Source organism: Daktulosphaira vitifoliae, unplaced genomic scaffold, assembly GCF_025091365.1.
Source record: "Daktulosphaira vitifoliae isolate Bord-2020 unplaced genomic scaffold, ASM2509136v1 Scaffold_25, whole genome shotgun sequence".
NCBI classification, from domain to species: domain Eukaryota; kingdom Metazoa; phylum Arthropoda; class Insecta; order Hemiptera; family Phylloxeridae; genus Daktulosphaira; species Daktulosphaira vitifoliae.
Window position 1 is genome coordinate 1 of NW_026099596.1, and position 19,866 is coordinate 19,866.

Genomic DNA, 19,866 nt, shown 5'->3' on the forward strand with positions numbered 1-19,866 from the left:
TAAAATTTATACTCTACATGTATTTCAGGAAAACGTAAAGGCATGTTATCTCCACTAATTAAATACTAGATACAAGCTAAATGTAAATTGTCAGTCAGTTGCTACTAACAGGTTCGTTTTTCCTCTTGATGTTCTAGGGTACTCACCCATTAAGTCGATACTAATAACATCTCACGGTTGTCTTGGTTTGTGCGAAGTTAGAGGATCATTCGAGTGCCTATTTAGGGCCTTCGTACACGCGCAAACATCACACTATTTTACGTACTCGCGTACTATGTTTTTCAGGCCTTACTAATAGAAACACTTGATAGGTTTCTTTCCATGTTGAATGACACGTCAGTGCATCGTCGTAGTATCGCCAAATCACACGCTGTGATTTGGCTACCAGTATTACGGCCGGTATGTNCTTTGGCTACCGGTATTACGGCCAGTATGTCTACGCTCATACGAATGCGTATAAATCCGTCTAACATGAAATATTCGTTGTTGTTCTTGCTGGACTCCTTATAGTTTTTTCTGGCGTTCTCCTTGAGTAATTTTCTCGTGATGGATGAAAGAAACGGGTCGTCGTTTTGCCACTCTTGTATTTCCCCCACGTAAACGGCCGTAAAAATTCACTGCTGCAACCAATGAAATTCGTTCAAATAACTATATGAACAATAAAATTTGTAAGAGAGACTTCACCGTTCCAAGTTAAAACTGAAATTTAATATAATTAGAAATAAAACTGAATGACCCCAAAGCCTCTTACCTTAACTTCACTCGGCCGGTTATGATTCCTCTTTACGGGGAGCCACTTGACGCGTATCCAATATACAATTGAGCGTGCGCAGAAACGTACCCGGCAAATAAATATCAATATATATAGATATAATTAGATTGCTTTAGTGGGTTTTAAATAACACCAACACTTATGACACTGCACAATTTTGGGCCAAGAGTATCCGTATAAGGCGTTAAAAATAACGGTCACGGTAACAGATGTTGAAACAACGTTATAAAAACGAACCAAAAAAAAACAAAAAGGGCACAAAGAAACAGAATCAGAACGGAGTTACCAGTTAAGGTGTACGTCGGAAACGCAACAGACCGCAATATCAGTAATCCATATTCTGCTGCGACCTTATCTCGGTGTCAAGGGCGGAGAGACAACCGATTGTCATGTTAATAGCTGGACGGCTTATATCGAGAGAGACACGGGTGATCGCCAGTCTAGAGCAAAAGGCGGTGCTGTGTCAATACTAAATAGTAAAAAAAAAATGTCGTACTTTATTTTGTCTTCATGCTGAAAATAGCTATCGTATTCAAAAATATGCTATTTTTGTGTTAAAGTTCTTGGTTTTGTATTTTATTTTATTATAAAGGGATTACACTGGTTTTCATAAATATTATATCAATCTATTTGACATAGTATAAAAAGTTAAACATATTAAAATTTTTTTGTTTCTTTGAAGTCTAGAGAAATAACTTTAAAATTTGAACTAACTAAATTTTCATTTTTATTAAGTGACGAATGCGACGTATGGTTTCTGAGACGGAAACACTTGAGTCTTTCACGCCTGTGGCACTGAATTTTTTCTTAATTCTTTTCGAGTTAGAAAAAAATGTTCAACTCATTTGATTTTTATCTCATTTAGATTCAATAACTTAAATAAATATCAAGGATCCCATTACTGGAGTCTCCTCTCGTGAGAAGAAATTCATATTAATATTATTTTACTATGTGGTTTTTTTTGTAGCTATCATTTATTTTCTCAGTTCTCACTTGACCTACTTTTTTGACAAATTTGTTTTCTTTTAATTAAACACTATCTACAGATTTGCATCGAAACGTTTTTTATAATAGTGATTTTAATCACTGTCAGATGTCATCTATACTGGACCCACATTTACGACACCACTGTGATGGGTTTCTTTTTTTTTTTTAATTAATATCGTTTGAATTTTTTATTTAAATTTATTCGTTTAATTGTTAAATCAATTTCAAATTTCGATTTTTTGAAATATGTACATGTATAAAACAAGTTTGACTATAAATACAGGGAGCTAATTATATCATTTATAATGTGCTACATTCAGATATACGTCGGTTAATGCCAAATATTGCTTTATCGTTACATAAGGTTATGGTGGTTTTTAGAAACTACGTTGTTAAAAAAAAGGATGTTTTTCTGTATACGATGTTTTGGAGAGTATGAAGCAGTTTTATTTTAATATTACAATATTAGGTAAACAATACTTAGATAGAAAATAAAGTAACGAAATTTTTTGAGATTTTAGTTTATCAATTAGTCAAACACGAATTCGTGTAACATAGTCTTATCCGTATTCATTGTCAACTCTTATATTGTAAAGGTGTATCCAAGTTTTGTGATAATATTAAATGTATAATTTCCTATATGATCATTTGATACGTAACTATTTAGGGGCTGAGCCTGTATGCCAGTTAACAGTTCTAAGGGACTATAGTATAGCTAGCTAGGCTATATCTAGGCTATATATGTACTGAGGTTTTCTATTTAATTAATATACCCTTAGAGGAATTACCAAGAGTCGCTCTACATTAACATATAACACTCTTGACTATGCAACAGTATAATAGTTTATTAAGTTTGTTAAATAAACAAACAATACAACCTGCTGGACACCTAAAGTGATATTAATCCAACATGGAGCTGACGGCGTCACACACACACTATAGCAGTGATAAGTTAATGTCTTAGACAATAAGAGTAATAGTTGCTATGATGCTATAAAAATTTTAATATTTTTAACTTTTTACACTATGTCAAATAGATTGATATAATATTTATGAAAACCAGTGTAATCCCTTTATAATAAAATAAAATACAAAACCAAGAACTTTAACACAAAAATAGCATATTTTTGAATACGATAGCTATTTTCAGCATGAAGACAAAATAAAGCTAATGTAAAGCTTTAAATTAAAGCTAATGTAATATACTTTAATTTGAAAAAAAAAAAATTTGACCTCTGGATTTTTCTTCACGGCGAAAATGGCTACCGAATGCTATTTTCGTGTGAAAATTCTCGATTTTATTATTCATATTATATATAACTTTATAATGCTATAACTTATTGAAAAGTTTATGGATCCACACAATTTTTTTATGAGAAATAATATTTTTTAATAAACCCTTTTTCATTTGACATACTTTATCTTAATCGAGATATTAAGGAACCAGCAGATCAAGTAGCTTTTGGAATAAAACACCAATTTTTTTAAAATTAAACACTATCTAAAGATTTGCATCGAAGCGTTTATTTTTGATAGTGATTTTAATCACTGTCAGATATCATTATACTTGGGTAAATTGGGTAAATTTTATAGATTGAGAAAGCCATGACCAAAGTTAGTAACGAGAACCAAGAGATATAAATGATATCTGTTCACTTAATTTTTTTATCTCACGTTTGCAAGGTAAATCTCTTTCCTTTAGTTGTATTTTTAAATTTTTAATATCCTCATCTCTAGCTTTAGAGTATTTATCTAATTGGGTAACCTGTTGATTTAAAATGTCAGTATAATCACTAAAAGATGGTCCTCTATTATTTATTCTGAATTGTATTAGTTCGAATTTTTTTAAATTATGTATAATTTAAATATGATAGTTATTAAAACAAAAATTATTATTTTTTAAAACTCTTTTATTTTTCATAATATGATTATTGATGCGCAAAAGCATTCCCGTTAAAATTTTATATCACTTAAATTTCTTGAGTGAAATGTAAAATAGCTGTTTACTCATCAAAACTTTTGTACTAAAAAACGAACTAATTTTCAATGTTTGCAATTAGTGTATGAGCCCTTACCACCAAGATGTATCTTAGATGGACGAGAAGCGCGTTGTATAAAGTGTCGCAGTCAAGTAACAGATGATGATGATGATGAACTGTCAAAGAGTTACATAATGATACCATGTGGTCATGGTTGGTATTGTGAAAATTGCATTCAGGACAAAAAGTGTTCAATATGTCCCGAGAAAAAAACAGATAAATTGTGTATAATATTAAAAAACAATGAATTGGATACAGAATAATCCGTGTTCATTATGGCGCATTGGTACTACAGATACATTGTGTATAAATTTGTAAAATAATGAATAAATCTATTAATGTTATTTCTTTAATTAATATTACTTTGGATCATTTAAAACTCTTTTGTTCCTTAAATATATAACAAGTTCCTTATTTGTACAAAATTTAAAAAAATTGCATTTTTAAATAATGCTATTCGATATTAATAATTAAGAAGACATGATTAAATAACTAGGACTTTTATTGCTACTATATGCTAGATACTGGATATTACACTAACAATGTATTATATTGTCTATTTATAATGTTACAGTTTTATTAATTTAATATTTTATATTAAAATGCGTAAGTTAGTCGCGGGTAATAGTGTTGTTATTACTAGTCATTTCTCGGTCGCACTTTTTCTCTCGTCGATTGGCTATCAGATGATTTTGACATGGAAGAGATGAAAAAACTCGAGTTGTACTCCATACACTATTGCTTTTTTATTTGTATTATATTGTATATACTACTCGTATATCAAGATTTTAGTAGATTAGATATGCATAAATGTTTTCTTTTGGAATAATATCTTGTCAATTTTTTTGACGTATAAATAATAACCAAAACTTATAATTTAATTTTCTAAAATTTGTAGATTTAATAATTTTTTCATATTATTTCTGCTCAATTACTTTTTAATTGAGTTACTTGGTAATACTATTACTTTAAAATGTAATAATCATATTAAAAACCAAATAATTGTTCTTAAAGAACTATAAAAATAGTTTTTATGTAGCCCAATTAAATAAATAAAAATATTAATAATAAAAAAAATTTTAAAGCATTATTTTGTTGAATTGTTATTTAGCAAAATATATATTTATCACATTGGCATATTATTCAAAATTTGTTATTTTTATCATATTTGTGGGCATATTAATTATTTAGTTCTTTTTTATTAAATTTTTAAAATAACTTCAAAATATGTTAAATTACAAATAATATTAAAATAATTTACATTTAACATTTTTTAAAAATAAGGTTTTTAACGTTTTACATTAATTACGCCTTAATTTAGTTTATTATCTAAAACTAATTAAAATTTATATTTTAGGGTCTTGTTGCAACAACTAGAAAAGTCCAATCTTTTTTAGAAAATAATTATTTGTTATTTTGAATAGAAAGTAATTTTTCTGCGTACAAATAAGAGTTCTACATTCTTATAATTTGAGAAAATATTCAATTCAGAATAATATATTTTACCATTGTTTTTTAATAAAAATTATGGTAAATTTTAGCCCAGAATTTTATATGGTAATCTGTTTTTAGGGAATTTTACAGTTTGTGCGTTTGAAAACTTTAGTAGCATCAACTCATTTGAAACATATGTCGAATTAGTCTCTAATACAACCTTGTTTCATATACAAATTATTGAATGTCTTTTTAACATTAAGGATTAGGAGTAATAAGTAGGGTGACAAAAATTGGATTTGGTCGAAAATATGTTTTTAAAGAAAGGAAAGGAAACATAGAGGACTATTATTTATAAATCACACTGTATACATATTTTCAAAATTATTATTATTGAAAATTAAAGCTTTTATGAATTTTAAAATAAAGCTTATGAAAGTTTGATAATAAATAACATTTGCTGTCAACTTTGCTATAACAAAGAGAGTTGTTTGTTTTATTATATTATACTATTTATTTTATTTATATCAAATAAAAGCTAAAATAATGTACTTATAGATGAAAAAAACCCAGCAAAATGGGGTGGCGGCATTGTGGGGTCGTGGTATATTTGGGTCCAGTATAGATGATATCTGTAAATAACAATATTTGTGAGAAATTGATCGAAAATTACAAGACAGGTAAAATGTATTAATTTATATCATCTACCAATGAGTAATTAATGATTTTACTGTTGTTACAACTTAGTAACTACATAATAAATGGTGTGAATAATTAGCAATTCGATGGAAAAAAATATTTCTATTTCATTTTTATTGGATAGTTCATCATTTAAAATGTGTTACAGACATATTTTACAAATTCAATAAATGTTTAAATTTATATTTATTATAAATAATAAATATATTTAAATATATCGAAGTATCTTTGATTTTATTAAATCAAGAATGTAAAAAATCGAGGTTGTTATTTAAAAATTAAAAGTCGACATGAGTTTATAAAGAATAGTAACAGAAAATAAATTTTCTATGAGTAGTAGCTTAAGAAATAAATATTATTGTTCAAAAAATAAAATAAAGATTAACTATAACATTTTCGAATTTATTTCGTGAGGTGTACAGTTAAAGTTTGCGAACCTACTTAGAAAACTTTGTTAGCAAACGTTGTTAGTAATTTGCATTCTATTTTCAACAAGTATTTTTCATTGTTATGTATTGTCTTATTTTTACTGGGCAGAAGATATCACTGGTTAGAGTACTTCCTAAAAATTTATGTCATTATACCTGGTTAATTGTACCATTATCTAATTGTTTGATGATGAAAGAAAGACTCTGTTATCTTTTCTTGCTACCGTACCATTTGTTGTATTTATATTGATTCTCATATGGTACCTATTTCAGATTTCATTAAATGTAGTAAATGATTTTCAAAAAAGTATCAACAATAAAAATTTAAAACTTAATAGAAATGTTATTTAATATATTGAGATCAATTATAAAAATTCGTTAATTAATGTTAAATATTTCGATATGAAATAATTATTTCTACATTAAATTAAAGCTCTACAATGCACTTTAAGGTGAAAAACGTAAAATTATCTCGATATCTAGAAGTTATTGGACATTTAAGCCAATTAACATACAGTTTTCGATAAAAATAGTCAATTTTGAACTATTTTATTGATCAATGAAACATCTACAATGTTCAAAACTAAAACAAGTAATAGCTTCAACCTAACACTTCTTGCTAAAACCGATACATTCTTAGTTTCGCATTGAAGCTAACATTTTTCTGTAAATAAATATTAGAAAAAATATTTAAATTTTTATATAATTATGTCATTAGAATATTGTTATATATGTTAATAATATTAGCATGCATTTTTTGTAACAGAATTTTCTTTAAAAGGCACAATTACTATAAATAAAATTATTTAATAATTATAAAATCTTACATATTAACCAATAAATAAATTATTGCATTATAAATATAAAACAAGTTAATAATTGAGCTGTTTTTCAATATTTTATATATTTATGATATTGACTCATTGTTAAAAATACTTTTTACTCGGATTAGTCAAACAATCACAACATTTTCTTGTAAAGTATTGACATAGTTGCGCGCCGCTTCATGATGCACGGAGCCTGCGACGCGAGCCACCTTTATCAGCCATCGCCCAATTACGTGTAGTTCGGCTGACTAACAGCGCGTGCCATACGCCATAGTACAAAGTCCAACAAGTGCCGCACGACACGCCTCAAATGTCCGTTTGGACAGTCATCTTCGTGGCACCTACAACGATTCGTCGTCCGCTCAAACAACAGGTTTTACCTTCTTCGCCTCCCCGAAAGACACCGGCACTTTTGTGTACTGTAATCTTACTGTTACTTTGGTTTATGTTTCTGTTCTATGTTTTATTCGTTGTTTAATATCAGACTCTGCGCCAATATCGCCATAAACTAGTGTAGTGTATTGTTGTACTTTGTTTTGTGACCAAGTATCACAACACCCTTAACAGTATTCTTAAAACATAAATTCTATGAAAAATAATTTCAAATCTAAATGTCCGTTACTTGACAAAATTTAATGTATACTATTGAGTAATTACTTATGCGTTTAAGTCAGTGCACATGTTGGCGCACTACATTAACCGATAGATTAAATGAGTATTTAAATTTAATGTTTTTTATTGAAGACAAACTATAAATTCAATTATGAACAATTTTAACCAATATTACAAGTAAAAGATTTGGGATTGGTGAAATGACCAAATTATTTTGTATATTTTTTAGTGGATTGTATATAGGGTAACTTTGATAGACAACAGCTAGACAGAAAATTAATTAAAGACAAACTACTTTATTTCTTTGAATAACAATTATAAATAAAGTAATGACAATGGAAAATTTCCATGATATTTTGTAAATAAATAAAATAATTATGATGTTCAACTGTATAAAGTTTTACCACCCACAACAAAGGAGTATTACAACTCTAGTGATTGATATCAATAATAATTGTAAGATTCTAACTTTGACTATTAAATGAACAATCTAATAATATTTGTTCAAAATGACAACACTAAAATATGTAAAAATTAACTTATATAACTAATAGACCAGTATTTTACTAAGAAATTTGAAATCAACCACGAGGTTTTAAAACTGGATTTAAGAATTAAAGAAAAAAATTGTTGTAAGCAAAGTTTCCTACAAATTACAATATTAAGATTATTATCATGACAAGTTGGTCAAAATATAACAACGACAATGTTTCAAGGGAAAAAAATAAGCTTGAACAATTTTAGTAACAACAAAAAAGGCGATTTGACGAAATAACGAACAAAAAGACTTCTAGACAGCTAGGTGATCTAAAAGCGAGAGAGTGATGATTTTCAAGTGGATAACCGCTATTAGCTATACAGTGTTGAAATTAAATATACGAGAGGAGGTCCCCTTACAGATCTCATATTATACATATCAGATTTTTTTTAATTTGATGCTTAAAATTTGAAAAATGTTTGCAAAGAAACTAACAATTCTACTTTTGGACAAAATTTTGATTTTTTAAATAACTTAGTTAGTTTCATATAGTTTTATTTAGATATTTTTAAATTCAGTTAGTTTTACACTTTATAAGTTCTCTTATAAAAAAAAAATGAAAATTCTTTAAAACAATAAAGTAATTTGCAATAAAATTAAGAAAATTTTAATTATTCTAGCATAGATTTAAAAATATAACTTTTAATAAATTTAATTTCATACGTAATTCAAAAAATAAATAATAATTTTTCCTTTTTTTTTATTGTTTTTCAACAATAAATACAATTATAATTTTTGCTATTATATTTTTATAATTCATTTTATGATTACCAAAGATTCAATTTTGTTGTAAACTATATATAAACCAGGTAACTAAGGACTATAAGTAATGCAAAATATATATATTTTTTTAACTAATACTGCTTAAATTCGTGCAGTTTTTTTTCCTTAAGTACTCATTATGCTTGTGTGAAAAGTAAAATACCTGCGCATAAAGTTTAGTGTTAGAAAACAAACTAATTTTTAATATTTGCATTTAGGTTTGTTTTCCATACAGCCAAGGTGTACTTTAGATGGACAAGAAGCACGTTGTTTAAGGTGCCGCAGTCAAATAAAATATGTGCTTCCTCTAAATAAACACAGAGTGATACTATATGGTCACGGTTGGTATTGTAGTAAATGTACTGAAAATAACCACAATGGTTATTAACAATGGTTATATACAATATGTAGTGAGAAGATTTTAAGTATACAGTATGAAAATTTGTAAAATAATGAAAAAATCTATTAAAGTTCTATCTAAAATAATATTATTTTGATTAATTTATAAATATTTGTATTAATGAATGTTAAATTAACATTTTATTACATTGTCTGTTCATAATTTTATAGATTTAGTTATTTTACATTTTATATTAATATGCGTAAGGAAGTCGATAATATTATTTTTATTTCTAAAATTTTTTGATCGCACTCTTTCTCTCGTCGATTGGCTATCAGATGATTTTGACATGGAGATGAAAAAACTCGAATTGTACTCCATACACTATAGCTTTTTTATTTGTATTATTTTGTATATAATACTCGTATATCAAGATTTTAGTAAAGACCATTAGATATGCATAAATGTTTTCTTTTGGAATAATATCTTGTCGAATTTTTTTACCTGTAAATAATAACAAAGACCTAAATTTTAATTTCCTAAACTTGTAGAAATAATTATTTATTTTCACAAAGTTTCCAATATATAAAATGAAAATTGTACGCTTAAAAAAATTATGTTGGGACCATATCTCTAATCGAAGCATATTTGACCGTCAATGATAATATCATTACATTAAAACAAATTAACTTTAATAATAACCAAAAATTTGGTTTTATGAAACTATAAAAAAACCTTTTATATAATTTAATTTTCTATATCACTGTGATGCTGTCATTATTATTTTAATCTATTGTAGTTATAATTTTTTTATTTAAATTATTATGTGATTTATAGTTTTATTTTTTTCATTTTGATGCTTTTAACTTTTAAAAGTCAAAACATATACATAAATTATAAGAAATTCTAATACATATTTTTAAACAGAATAAATAAAAATACAATTTATTGCTATAATACAGAATTGTTATTAAAAAAAACGATTAGTAAAGCTAAAACATACTTATTTGATAAGTGACGCATGGAAATATTAAGATTTAATATTAAATCTTTTAATAGATTTATATTGATCCTTTAGATATTATTGTACCTAAATAAAAATAAATTTAAGAATAAAAAAATTTTAAATCATATTTTTGCGAACTGTTTTGTTCATAATAAATAACATTAGCTTATATTAACATATCAAAAATTCTTTTATATAATTATTTAAATCTATATCAAATAAAAGATAATTCAATGTACTTTTAGATGAAAAAAGTAAAATTATTTCAATATCTGGATGTTATTGGGCATTAAAGCAATTTGACATACAGTATTGGATAAAGATAGTCCATTTTGAACTATTTTTCTTATCAACAAAAACAGCTACAATATTCAAAAGTAAATAAATTTGCAACTTATTTAATTTATCTAATTTTAAACCATAAAAAGAAAAATAATCATCAATATAGAAAAATATACTAAATAAATTTAATAATGTTTGTACAGAATTATTTTATTAATACGTGTCTATTTCAGGAATTAAGTAGNGTAATATTATTGATACGTGTCTATTTCAGGAGTTAAGTAGAAGGATCATATATAAGCACCATACTCTGGGTAGAGACATGAGATGACTCTAACCATCTATTTGGTTTTTAAAAAGAACATAATTATGTATCACAAGACAGGTTCAAAATGAAATGACAGTGATTTGAATCACTGTCAGCTTCTGTAATAAACTTAAAATAAAAAGAAAGAAAAGAAAAAAGAAAGGGAAAGTATTATATGAGAGTGAATAAAAAGAAATTAGGGTTGCTTATTAAATTATTATAATCATTATTTATTATAAGTTTTTGTAATTTTAATGTAGATTTAATTGTCTTCAATTTTATTTAAATTAATTTTTTTATTAATTATTTCTCTCATTAATTATTAATGGTTTATTACGCAATAGATTGTTGGAAGTTCGAAAGCATAGGTTAAATTGTACTTACCTTACGTCCTATGTAATACGATAATATTTCAAGTAATCCTGTGTTGATTTCCGCATTAAACGTACTACGTATACGATTTACACTACTCGTCATATAGTCTATGTAATTAATTATAAAAACGATTCAAGACTTTAAATAATATGATTTAATTACACAAAGTCTACAACTGGTCTTACTTGTGATTGATTCTAAACACTCTGTATTTTATTATAAATACAATTTTAATTTTTTTTTACTTATTGATTTTTTTACGTCTGTTGAATAAGTATTTTTTAGAGAGTATATTTTATTGAGAGATCGATACCAATATTTCTTAAATTTTCCTCTGGCCTGGCCAAAACAAGATTCAGAAATATCTATATCTATGTAAAAAATTTATCAAGGCAGAATTGTGGTGGCCCAATGTGTCCCGGTGCTAAAATAAAGCACCTTGAAAGGATGCGGCACAATAATCACCAAGACAAAAATTAAACACTAAAAAATATATTTGTAAGTTTCTTTACGCTGTCTGCCGGCGCGATGTTTATTAAAACAAAGACATTAGTAACGAAACTAGCTACCCAATAAATATAGGATTGCAATACACTTAGTCAAATAAAATTACCATTAAATAAATTTAAATCTCAATTTAAATTGAGAAGATTGTGACCTTTAGCTCTGTCTGCCGGCGCGATGTTTGTTAAAACAAAGACATTAGTAACGAGACTAGCTACCCAATAAGAAAAGCTCACAATAAATTTTTATAATTAAATAAAAATCTAAAGTTAGGTTGGGTTTATTATTAAAATAANGGTTAAGTTGAGTTTATTATTAAAATAAAATAATTTTAATAAGATGTAATGTTTAAAATATTATTTGATATTTATTTCCACAATAAGAAAAAAATAAAATATTATTAATTGAATAAATTAAATTAAATTAAAAGATTCACCAAAACAAAATTCACTTTAAAATTTCTAAGTGTCATTTCGTTTTAAAGAAAAATATTCTAAGTCCAAATTAATTAAAAATCAACAAAGTCCCGGAGAGTGAAATCTTGAGTAGAGTGTCGTAGATTTTGTGTATTTTAAAATCGTCAAAAGAACTGGTTTAGATGGGGAAAAATGGCTTTTTATAGTGTGAAGGGGGTAGCCCAGCGATCTCTACCGTGATCCTAGAAGCTGAGGCTTTGTATTCTAATTGGTTAATTAAAATGGGGTTCCAGCGTGTAGGCGTTACTTAATAATTTCAACAAGAGGGAGATTTTATCGTATAGTTAAAAGGTTATTTTGTATTTTAAATAAGAGAACCCTGTTTTTGTGATCTTGTATAATCATAATATGTGACATACATGAACAAATGATAACATCATATTATATATTAATATTATATGTAATAATATAATATTACAGTTTGTATTGAATCTGACATTTTTCTGGAAATCAATATTAGAAAAATATTGAAATTTTTATTTAATTATGACAATAAGAAATGTGAAATTATTAATCCTAACAAGTTTTCTCAGCCTGTATAACTAATAAGTAAATTTTTGGAATATTATTGAATAATATAAACATTTTTTTTTTAACGGAATTATTTTTAAAAAGCAAAATTATCATAAATAAAACAAAATAAATTAAAATGATTTACTAATTATAAAAATTTAAATATTAAAAAGTTAATACATAAACTGTTTTCCAATATATAACGTATTTTTAATATGGACTCGTTCTAAAAAATATTTTTGACCGAGGTTATTTAAAACAATTAAAAATATTATTTGTAAAGCTTTTTTAAAACATAAATTATATAAATAATAGTTTGAAATCTAAATTTAATTTACTAAACGAATTTAATCTAAATTCTTAAATATATTCATTTGCGTTTGCTTCAATGCATAAATTGTGTTACTTTTTATTTACACACAATTAGAGGAGACAAGGATAAGTTGTCATCCTTAAGCTCTAATTAAATCTCAAAGAAAATATTCACCATACAATTTTATTAGAAAACTTCTTGATATATTTAAAACAATTGATAAAAAGTTCATTATTTAAAACTGATTATTAATTAATTTAAAAAAGTCAATTTCTAATACTTTTTTAACGGGAATGTTAAAATTCTATTGTTTAATTCAAGTATTCCTAATAAATAACTAAATATATATAACCTAATTAAAAGGGAGTCATCTCCTGCAAAACTTAAATGTCAACTCGTCGCACTTTTTCTGATTGAATTATATATTTATGTATTTATCAATGTCGTACCGATATTATTCATATAATATACAAACAGTTTTTTATATGTCAAAATATAGTTTATAAAATTACTATTTCACAATACGTAATTAAAAAGTAATTTTTTTTTAATAATTACAAATTTCATTAGATTTTAAATTAGATTGGTATCAAATCAGTTAAGACAAAATAAGATGTTTAAATTAGGTACATAAGTAAAATAGTATTTTATTTTTAATTTAATGATCATTTGCTTTTTTTAATCAATCATTCCATTAAAGAAAATTCGTATTTTTGCGTGAATAAATAATTAATAAATTATATTTTAAATTACAATTGTTCATATATTATTAAAGTACACAATAAAAGTTCATTTTTGATCATGTTTTGAAATACGCTTGTAAGAACTTATAAATACACTTGTTAGAATTATTCCATTAATTCAAATTTCTTTAGTTAGTATATAGTTTATTTCAAAACTGATTAATTGTTATTGATAAAATATTTTGAAATTTAAAAATTGTTAAATATTCTTTTAAAATAATAATATGTTACTCAATAAATGTAAGTTAATACTTTTTTTTATTCAAATAATCAACCAATCAATATGTGTTGATCTAAATAACATTACACGGGAGGACATAGACACTCTTGAAAAGGAATACAAAGATATGAAATTTGTCAAGCTTATGGAACATCCTTATTATATAAAATCACGCAATGAGGATAACTTTTGTCCAGTGCCTTACAGTCACTTAGTAGATTATCATGACATTTCTTATGAAGGTATAAATATAATAAATAGAAGTTTGCAGGATGTGGTTTCTAACTGTGTGACAGGGGGAAAATATAAATTGGCTTATACGATTTTTTTGAACGCTATTGAAAGTATGGTCATTACATACATGTATCGGTTCTGCGAGTTTGCAATAGAAATGAATAAAAAACATTCTGAAATATCATTTTACTTAAAAGTATTAAGTAATAGACTTGCTGAACTTATACCGATAATTAATAGAGAATGGATTTCTCCTGAACCGCATGAATGTATTTTAGATGTTTACAAAAGTCACAAATCTGAGGAATACAAATTTAATGAAGTAAACACAAATTACAGAAATGCTTTATTAATCTGCATGGAGTTAATGAAAGATAAAGTGCACTTTTTAAAAGAACCTAAAAAAGTAACAATGAATGAATTGACTGTAAATCGATTGAAACAATACCAAGATATGAGTAATCGAGTTATTAGTCGTCATTTGACTTTAAAAAGTGGTCCTACTTACAAAGATATAACTGGAGATTTATGTAAGAAAGAAAGTTTTTTTTTATTTTTCAAAATCACAAATTATACTATAATTATGTAATTGGTAAAAAAATACGTTTGAGAATCTACTCTTCAAAGTTGTCTGCTATAGTTTTTAATTAGTTTTAAAAGCGTTAAAAAAATACTTAAAATGCTTTTCAACTGAAGATTAAAATTTAACTTTTAGAAATTATTACCGATAAAAGTATTTAACAATTGTTTCTTTTTTTTTTTCTGTAGATCAAACCTCTTGTACAAGCTGTAAGGAAGAAAACACTGGTACCACTAATGAAATTTACATTTGGTCACCATGTGGACACGGCTGGTGTTGTGATTATTGTAATGACAAATTTCGTAGAGGCAAATTGTCAAAATGTCCAGTATGTTTTCAAAAGTTTATAAGTACTCAAGATCTAAATATACGAACATCTGTGTCAATAGTTACTGAAAGTATATATATTATAATTACTTATTGAAACATTAATGAAATAAAATATTAGAAGCGTTTTTAGCTTCGATGCGAAGCTGAGAAGGTATTGGTTTTACTAAGATGTGTTTTTTTTTTGTGTCTGTTACCACTTTTTCTCAGCTCACACCGAACCGATTTCTTTCAATGAAACGTCAAAAGATCACAAATCGTATCTAATCGAAGACATTACCCTTAAAAATTGAAAAAAATTCCCTCGTTCCCCGTAAATGGGGGAAACCTCCAAAAAAATTACAAATTTAAAAATCGCTAATTTCCGAAATTTTTTCAATTTTTTTACTAAAAACTGCCATAACTTTTTCAAAAATGAACATATCAATATAATTCATTTTTTTATAGATGCATGATGTCATTACCTATCATTTGGTATATTTTTTTTTATATCTGACCTTTAACCTGCCCACAAGGGGGGATTTAAAATGACAACTTTTTCACAAAAAATTAATTTTTTTAACTTAAATTTTGAAAATGTTCCGGAAAGTCTGACACTTTTATATATATCTTAAATTAAAGCTAATGTAATATGCTTTATCATGAAAAAAAAAAATTTTGGACTTTATCTTATCTTCATGGTAAAAATGGCTATCGAATGCTATTTTTGAGTGAAAATTTTCGATTTTGTATTTTCCATTTTTAACTTTATTATGCTATAACTTTTTGAAAAATGTATGAATCATTACAATTTTTTTATGAGAAGTAGTATTTATATAGATCTTTCATTCGACATACTGTTTTTTTAAATCGGACCATTTCCCTAAATACAGGGGGGATTCNTAGTCGGACCATTTCCCTTAATATAGGGGGGGATTCAAAACATAAAAATGCATATAGAAAGTAGAACTTTTTCAACTTAACTTTTGGAAGTGTTCCGGAAGGTCTGACACTTTTATATATATCTTAAATTAAAGCTAATGTAATATACTTTATAATGGTAAAAAAAAATTTCGGACTTTATTTTATCTTCATGGTGAAAACAGACATTAAACTTAATAAAAAAAATACGATTTTTGTAAAAAAATTCTTTTTTATATTTTTAACTTTATAATGCTATAACTTCTCGAAAGATGTATGGATCAATATAATTCTTTTTTTTGTAGATGCATGATGTCTTTACCTATCATTTGGTATATTTTTTTTATAAATCTGACTTTTTACCTGCCTACAGGGGGGGATTCAAAATGACAACTTTTTCACAAAAAATTGACTTTTTCAACTTAAATTTTGAAAGTGTTCCGGAAAGTCTGACACTTTTATATATATCTTAAATTAAAGCTAATGTAATATACTTTATCATGGAAAAAAAAAATTTCTGACTATATTTTATCTTCAAGGTGAAAATAGCTACCAAATGCTATTATTGTGTGAAAATTCTCAATTTTATTTTTTACATTTTTAACATTATAATGCTATAACTTATTGAAAAGTGTATTGATCAATATAATTTTTTTATGGGAAATANTTTTACATTTTTAACTTTATAATGCTATAACTTATTAAAAAGGGTATTGATCAATATAATTTTTTTATGGGAAATTCTATTTTTTAATAATCCCTTTTTCATTCGACATAATTTATCTTAATCAGGATATTAATAAGGAACTAGCAGTTTATGAAGCTTTTGGAATAATCCACCAATTTTTTAAAATTNTGTTTATGAAAATTTTGGAATAATCCACCAATTTTATAAAATTAAACACTATATAAAGATTTGCATCGAAGCGTTTTTTTTTTTGATAGTGATTTTAATCACTGTCAGATATCATTACTTGATCCANGATTTTAATTACTGTCAGATATCATTATACTTAATCCAACTATGCCACGTCACCACTGTGCCGCGACCCCCCTGTGCTGGGTTTTTTTATATTGGATTTTATGTTTGGTACATTAGCTTCAGTGGTCTAAGAAACATTTTTTTTTGTTTATCACATAGTCTTACTAACGTTAAAGTTATATACTTTCAATGATAATAATTAGCAAATTGTTGGTGATAAAAAGCCCCTTTACCTCCCTCTTTAGAAAACTAATTACTTTACACTTAACTGAAAACTTTACTTAGTAAGCAGTTTAGGAAATTTTAATGGAAATATTTCTAAATATTATCAGTAACAAATTTTTCGAAAATAATTTTAATTAAAATTATGTTTATTTTAAATAGTATTTTTAACATTTCTGAAGGACGATAAATTATTGTTGTTTTAATTCTTTTAGTTTTAAATTTAGCAGAAATCAATTTATAATCATATAAAATTTTTTGTTTTTTCAATAGGTAAAGAAATAGATTGCGAATAAAAATTATTTGAAATTTTATGTCTTATTCATAATAGAAGAGTATGAAGGTAGATGTTTTAAAAAAAATTGATATAAAGAAAGCTATTTTTTTTTTCATTTATTGTCTATGAAATGTGTCAGTTAAGTTGATATGACAAATCTAATAACTATTTGCTAAACAATTTTTTCTTGCAACAGATATTGCCTTCTTGTTTTTATGCTCAAAATATATATAAAACTATAATTCACTGATATAAATATAACATTTTATGAATTTGAATTGTTGAATAGCTGTACTTTTCCTGTTGCCGCCTGGGCTGTTCTAAAAAATCCCAATTATAAATGGGGAACAGAACTTGGCCGTACGGCTTAATATAGGGGCAACTAATAATCAACAAAAATTTCCTATACAATTTAGAATTTGTTAAATACAAAATATTTTTTGTTTATCCAAAATAGGATTGGTTAACTTAATAAATAAAAAGAAATAATTTAAATAACAACATTAATTTTTATTATTGATGAATTAAATAATTAACAAATATAAACACCCATATTACTCATATTCAGTTTTTAATTTTGTTTGAATAAATTGAATAAAATGAACTACCATTTATAAAGGTGATATGCCACCTGTAGCTTTATTGTAATAATGTTATAACCAATAAAAAATAAAACAGAATACAACTATACGAATTTACAATAATAATATGAACAATATATTTTAAAACGAAAATTGAGCAAAGTTTTTACTGATTAATACCAAAACAACAATTAATTCAAATGAAAACCAATGTAACTTAAAACTAAACTGTATAATAATAACAACAGGTATATACACTACATTTTGAATAAAAAACCGACTGAACCAACACGGGCCGCTGATAAGGCGTCCTAATAGCTGACCACACCCAACCAGTGCAGCTCTCACATTTGGTGCGAACATTTCCTAATATTATCATGGAAGTATCAACATCATTTGTAAGAAAAGAGTTTTAAAAAGGCTATTTAGAGTGGCTGGTTATAAAAATATTTTGTTAACATACCTTAAGGTATGAAGTCGATTTCTTCCCATTTTATATAATTTTCCATTCCAATATATTTTAAATATTCAGTAGAGAAATTAAAAATTACATCCAAAAAAAAAATTATTTCTATTCTCTATATAATCTGATGTGATAAAATTACAATTTTATGTGAAAAATAAATAAATAATGTAATACATATTTATATTTTAAAATAACGTCTTATTAATTTTTTAAATATAATAGTTATTATAGTTAAAAACTTATTTTTAAAACTTTTAGTTTTCTTAATACGATTATTGATGTGCAAAAAATATTCCCCTTAAAATTTTATCATAAACTCCTTTAAACTATTTTACTAGGAAAGGAACTAATTTTCAATATTTGTATTTAGAATATGTGCCGTTGCAGGCAAGATGTATCTTAGATGAACGAGAAGCGCGTTGTATAAAGTGTCGCAGTCAAGTAACAGATGATAATGATGATGATNATGAACGAGAAGCGCGTTGTATAAAGTGTCGCAGTCAAGTAACAGATGATGATGATGATGAACTGTCAAAGAGTTACATAATGATACCATGTGGTCATGGTTGGTATTGTGAAAATTGCATTGAGGACGAAAAGTGTTCAATATGTAAGCACAAAAAAACAGATAAATTGTGTGTACAATTTAAAAAAAATGAATAAATCTATTGATGTTATTTTTTTAATTAATATTACTTTGATTAATTTTTTTTTTATTATTTTTTTATTTATGAAATTTACAATCTGCAAAATAAAAATTTTACAATAAGTAAATAGTTTAAAAAATATACATATAAACAATACTTAATATGAGTAGCCTGTGAGGTCGCTCTCATTGAAGTCGCCTGCTATTGAAAATTAATATTTAAATTAATTGCATTATATTGACCATAATAGTAATAACACTATACGTATAATGGTATAGTAGTTTGTACAATAATTAGAAGTTGAAATGCGTAACATTAACAAGATTAAATAATTTAAAATAATAATAGATCTCTGCACCATTCTCTCTTGAGACGCCTTACTGGATGCCAGGCAAGACGTTTGCGCTCAGCATTTGTATAAGTCTGTTGGAGTTGCATTTAAGTTTCATCCAGAATCTCTTATAATACATTTT

General features: G+C 25.8%; 1 protein-coding gene across 2 annotated transcripts; it reads left to right on the plus strand.

The window, feature by feature from the left end:
- The first annotated feature begins 14,078 nt into the window (after positions 1 to 14,078).
- Positions 14,079 to 19,483, plus strand: LOC126908865 (uncharacterized). Of its 2 annotated transcripts, none has more exons than XM_050691184.1 (5): positions 14,079 to 14,419; positions 14,690 to 14,941; positions 15,180 to 15,389; positions 19,117 to 19,149; positions 19,213 to 19,483. In XM_050691184.1, exons 1-5 carry the CDS (start codon positions 14,182 to 14,184, stop codon positions 19,407 to 19,409), a joined length of 930 nt encoding a protein of 309 aa, XP_050547141.1. In that variant the 5' UTR covers positions 14,079 to 14,181; the 3' UTR covers positions 19,410 to 19,483. The 2 variants fall into 2 exon arrangements, with proteins under 2 accessions (XP_050547141.1, XP_050547140.1); XM_050691183.1 differs by having other exon boundaries at positions 19,117 to 19,200; positions 19,261 to 19,478.
- The last annotated feature ends 383 nt before the right edge of the window (positions 19,484 to 19,866 follow it).

What these genes read in the sequence shown, in the direction of transcription:
- LOC126908865 (XM_050691183.1), top strand. Translation starts at nt 14,182, where the DNA reads ATGTTACTCAATAAATGTAAGTTAATACTTTTTTTTATTCAAATAATC. An exon ending in TCATGACATTTCTTATGAAG is followed by an intron (nt 14,420 to 14,689) that starts GTATAAATATAA and finishes AATGTATTTTAG; the next exon opens with ATGTTTACAAAAGTCACAAA. An exon ending in TGTGTCAATAGTTACTGAAA is followed by an intron (nt 15,390 to 19,116) that starts GTATATATATTA and finishes ATTTGTATTTAG; the next exon opens with AATATGTGCCGTTGCAGGCA.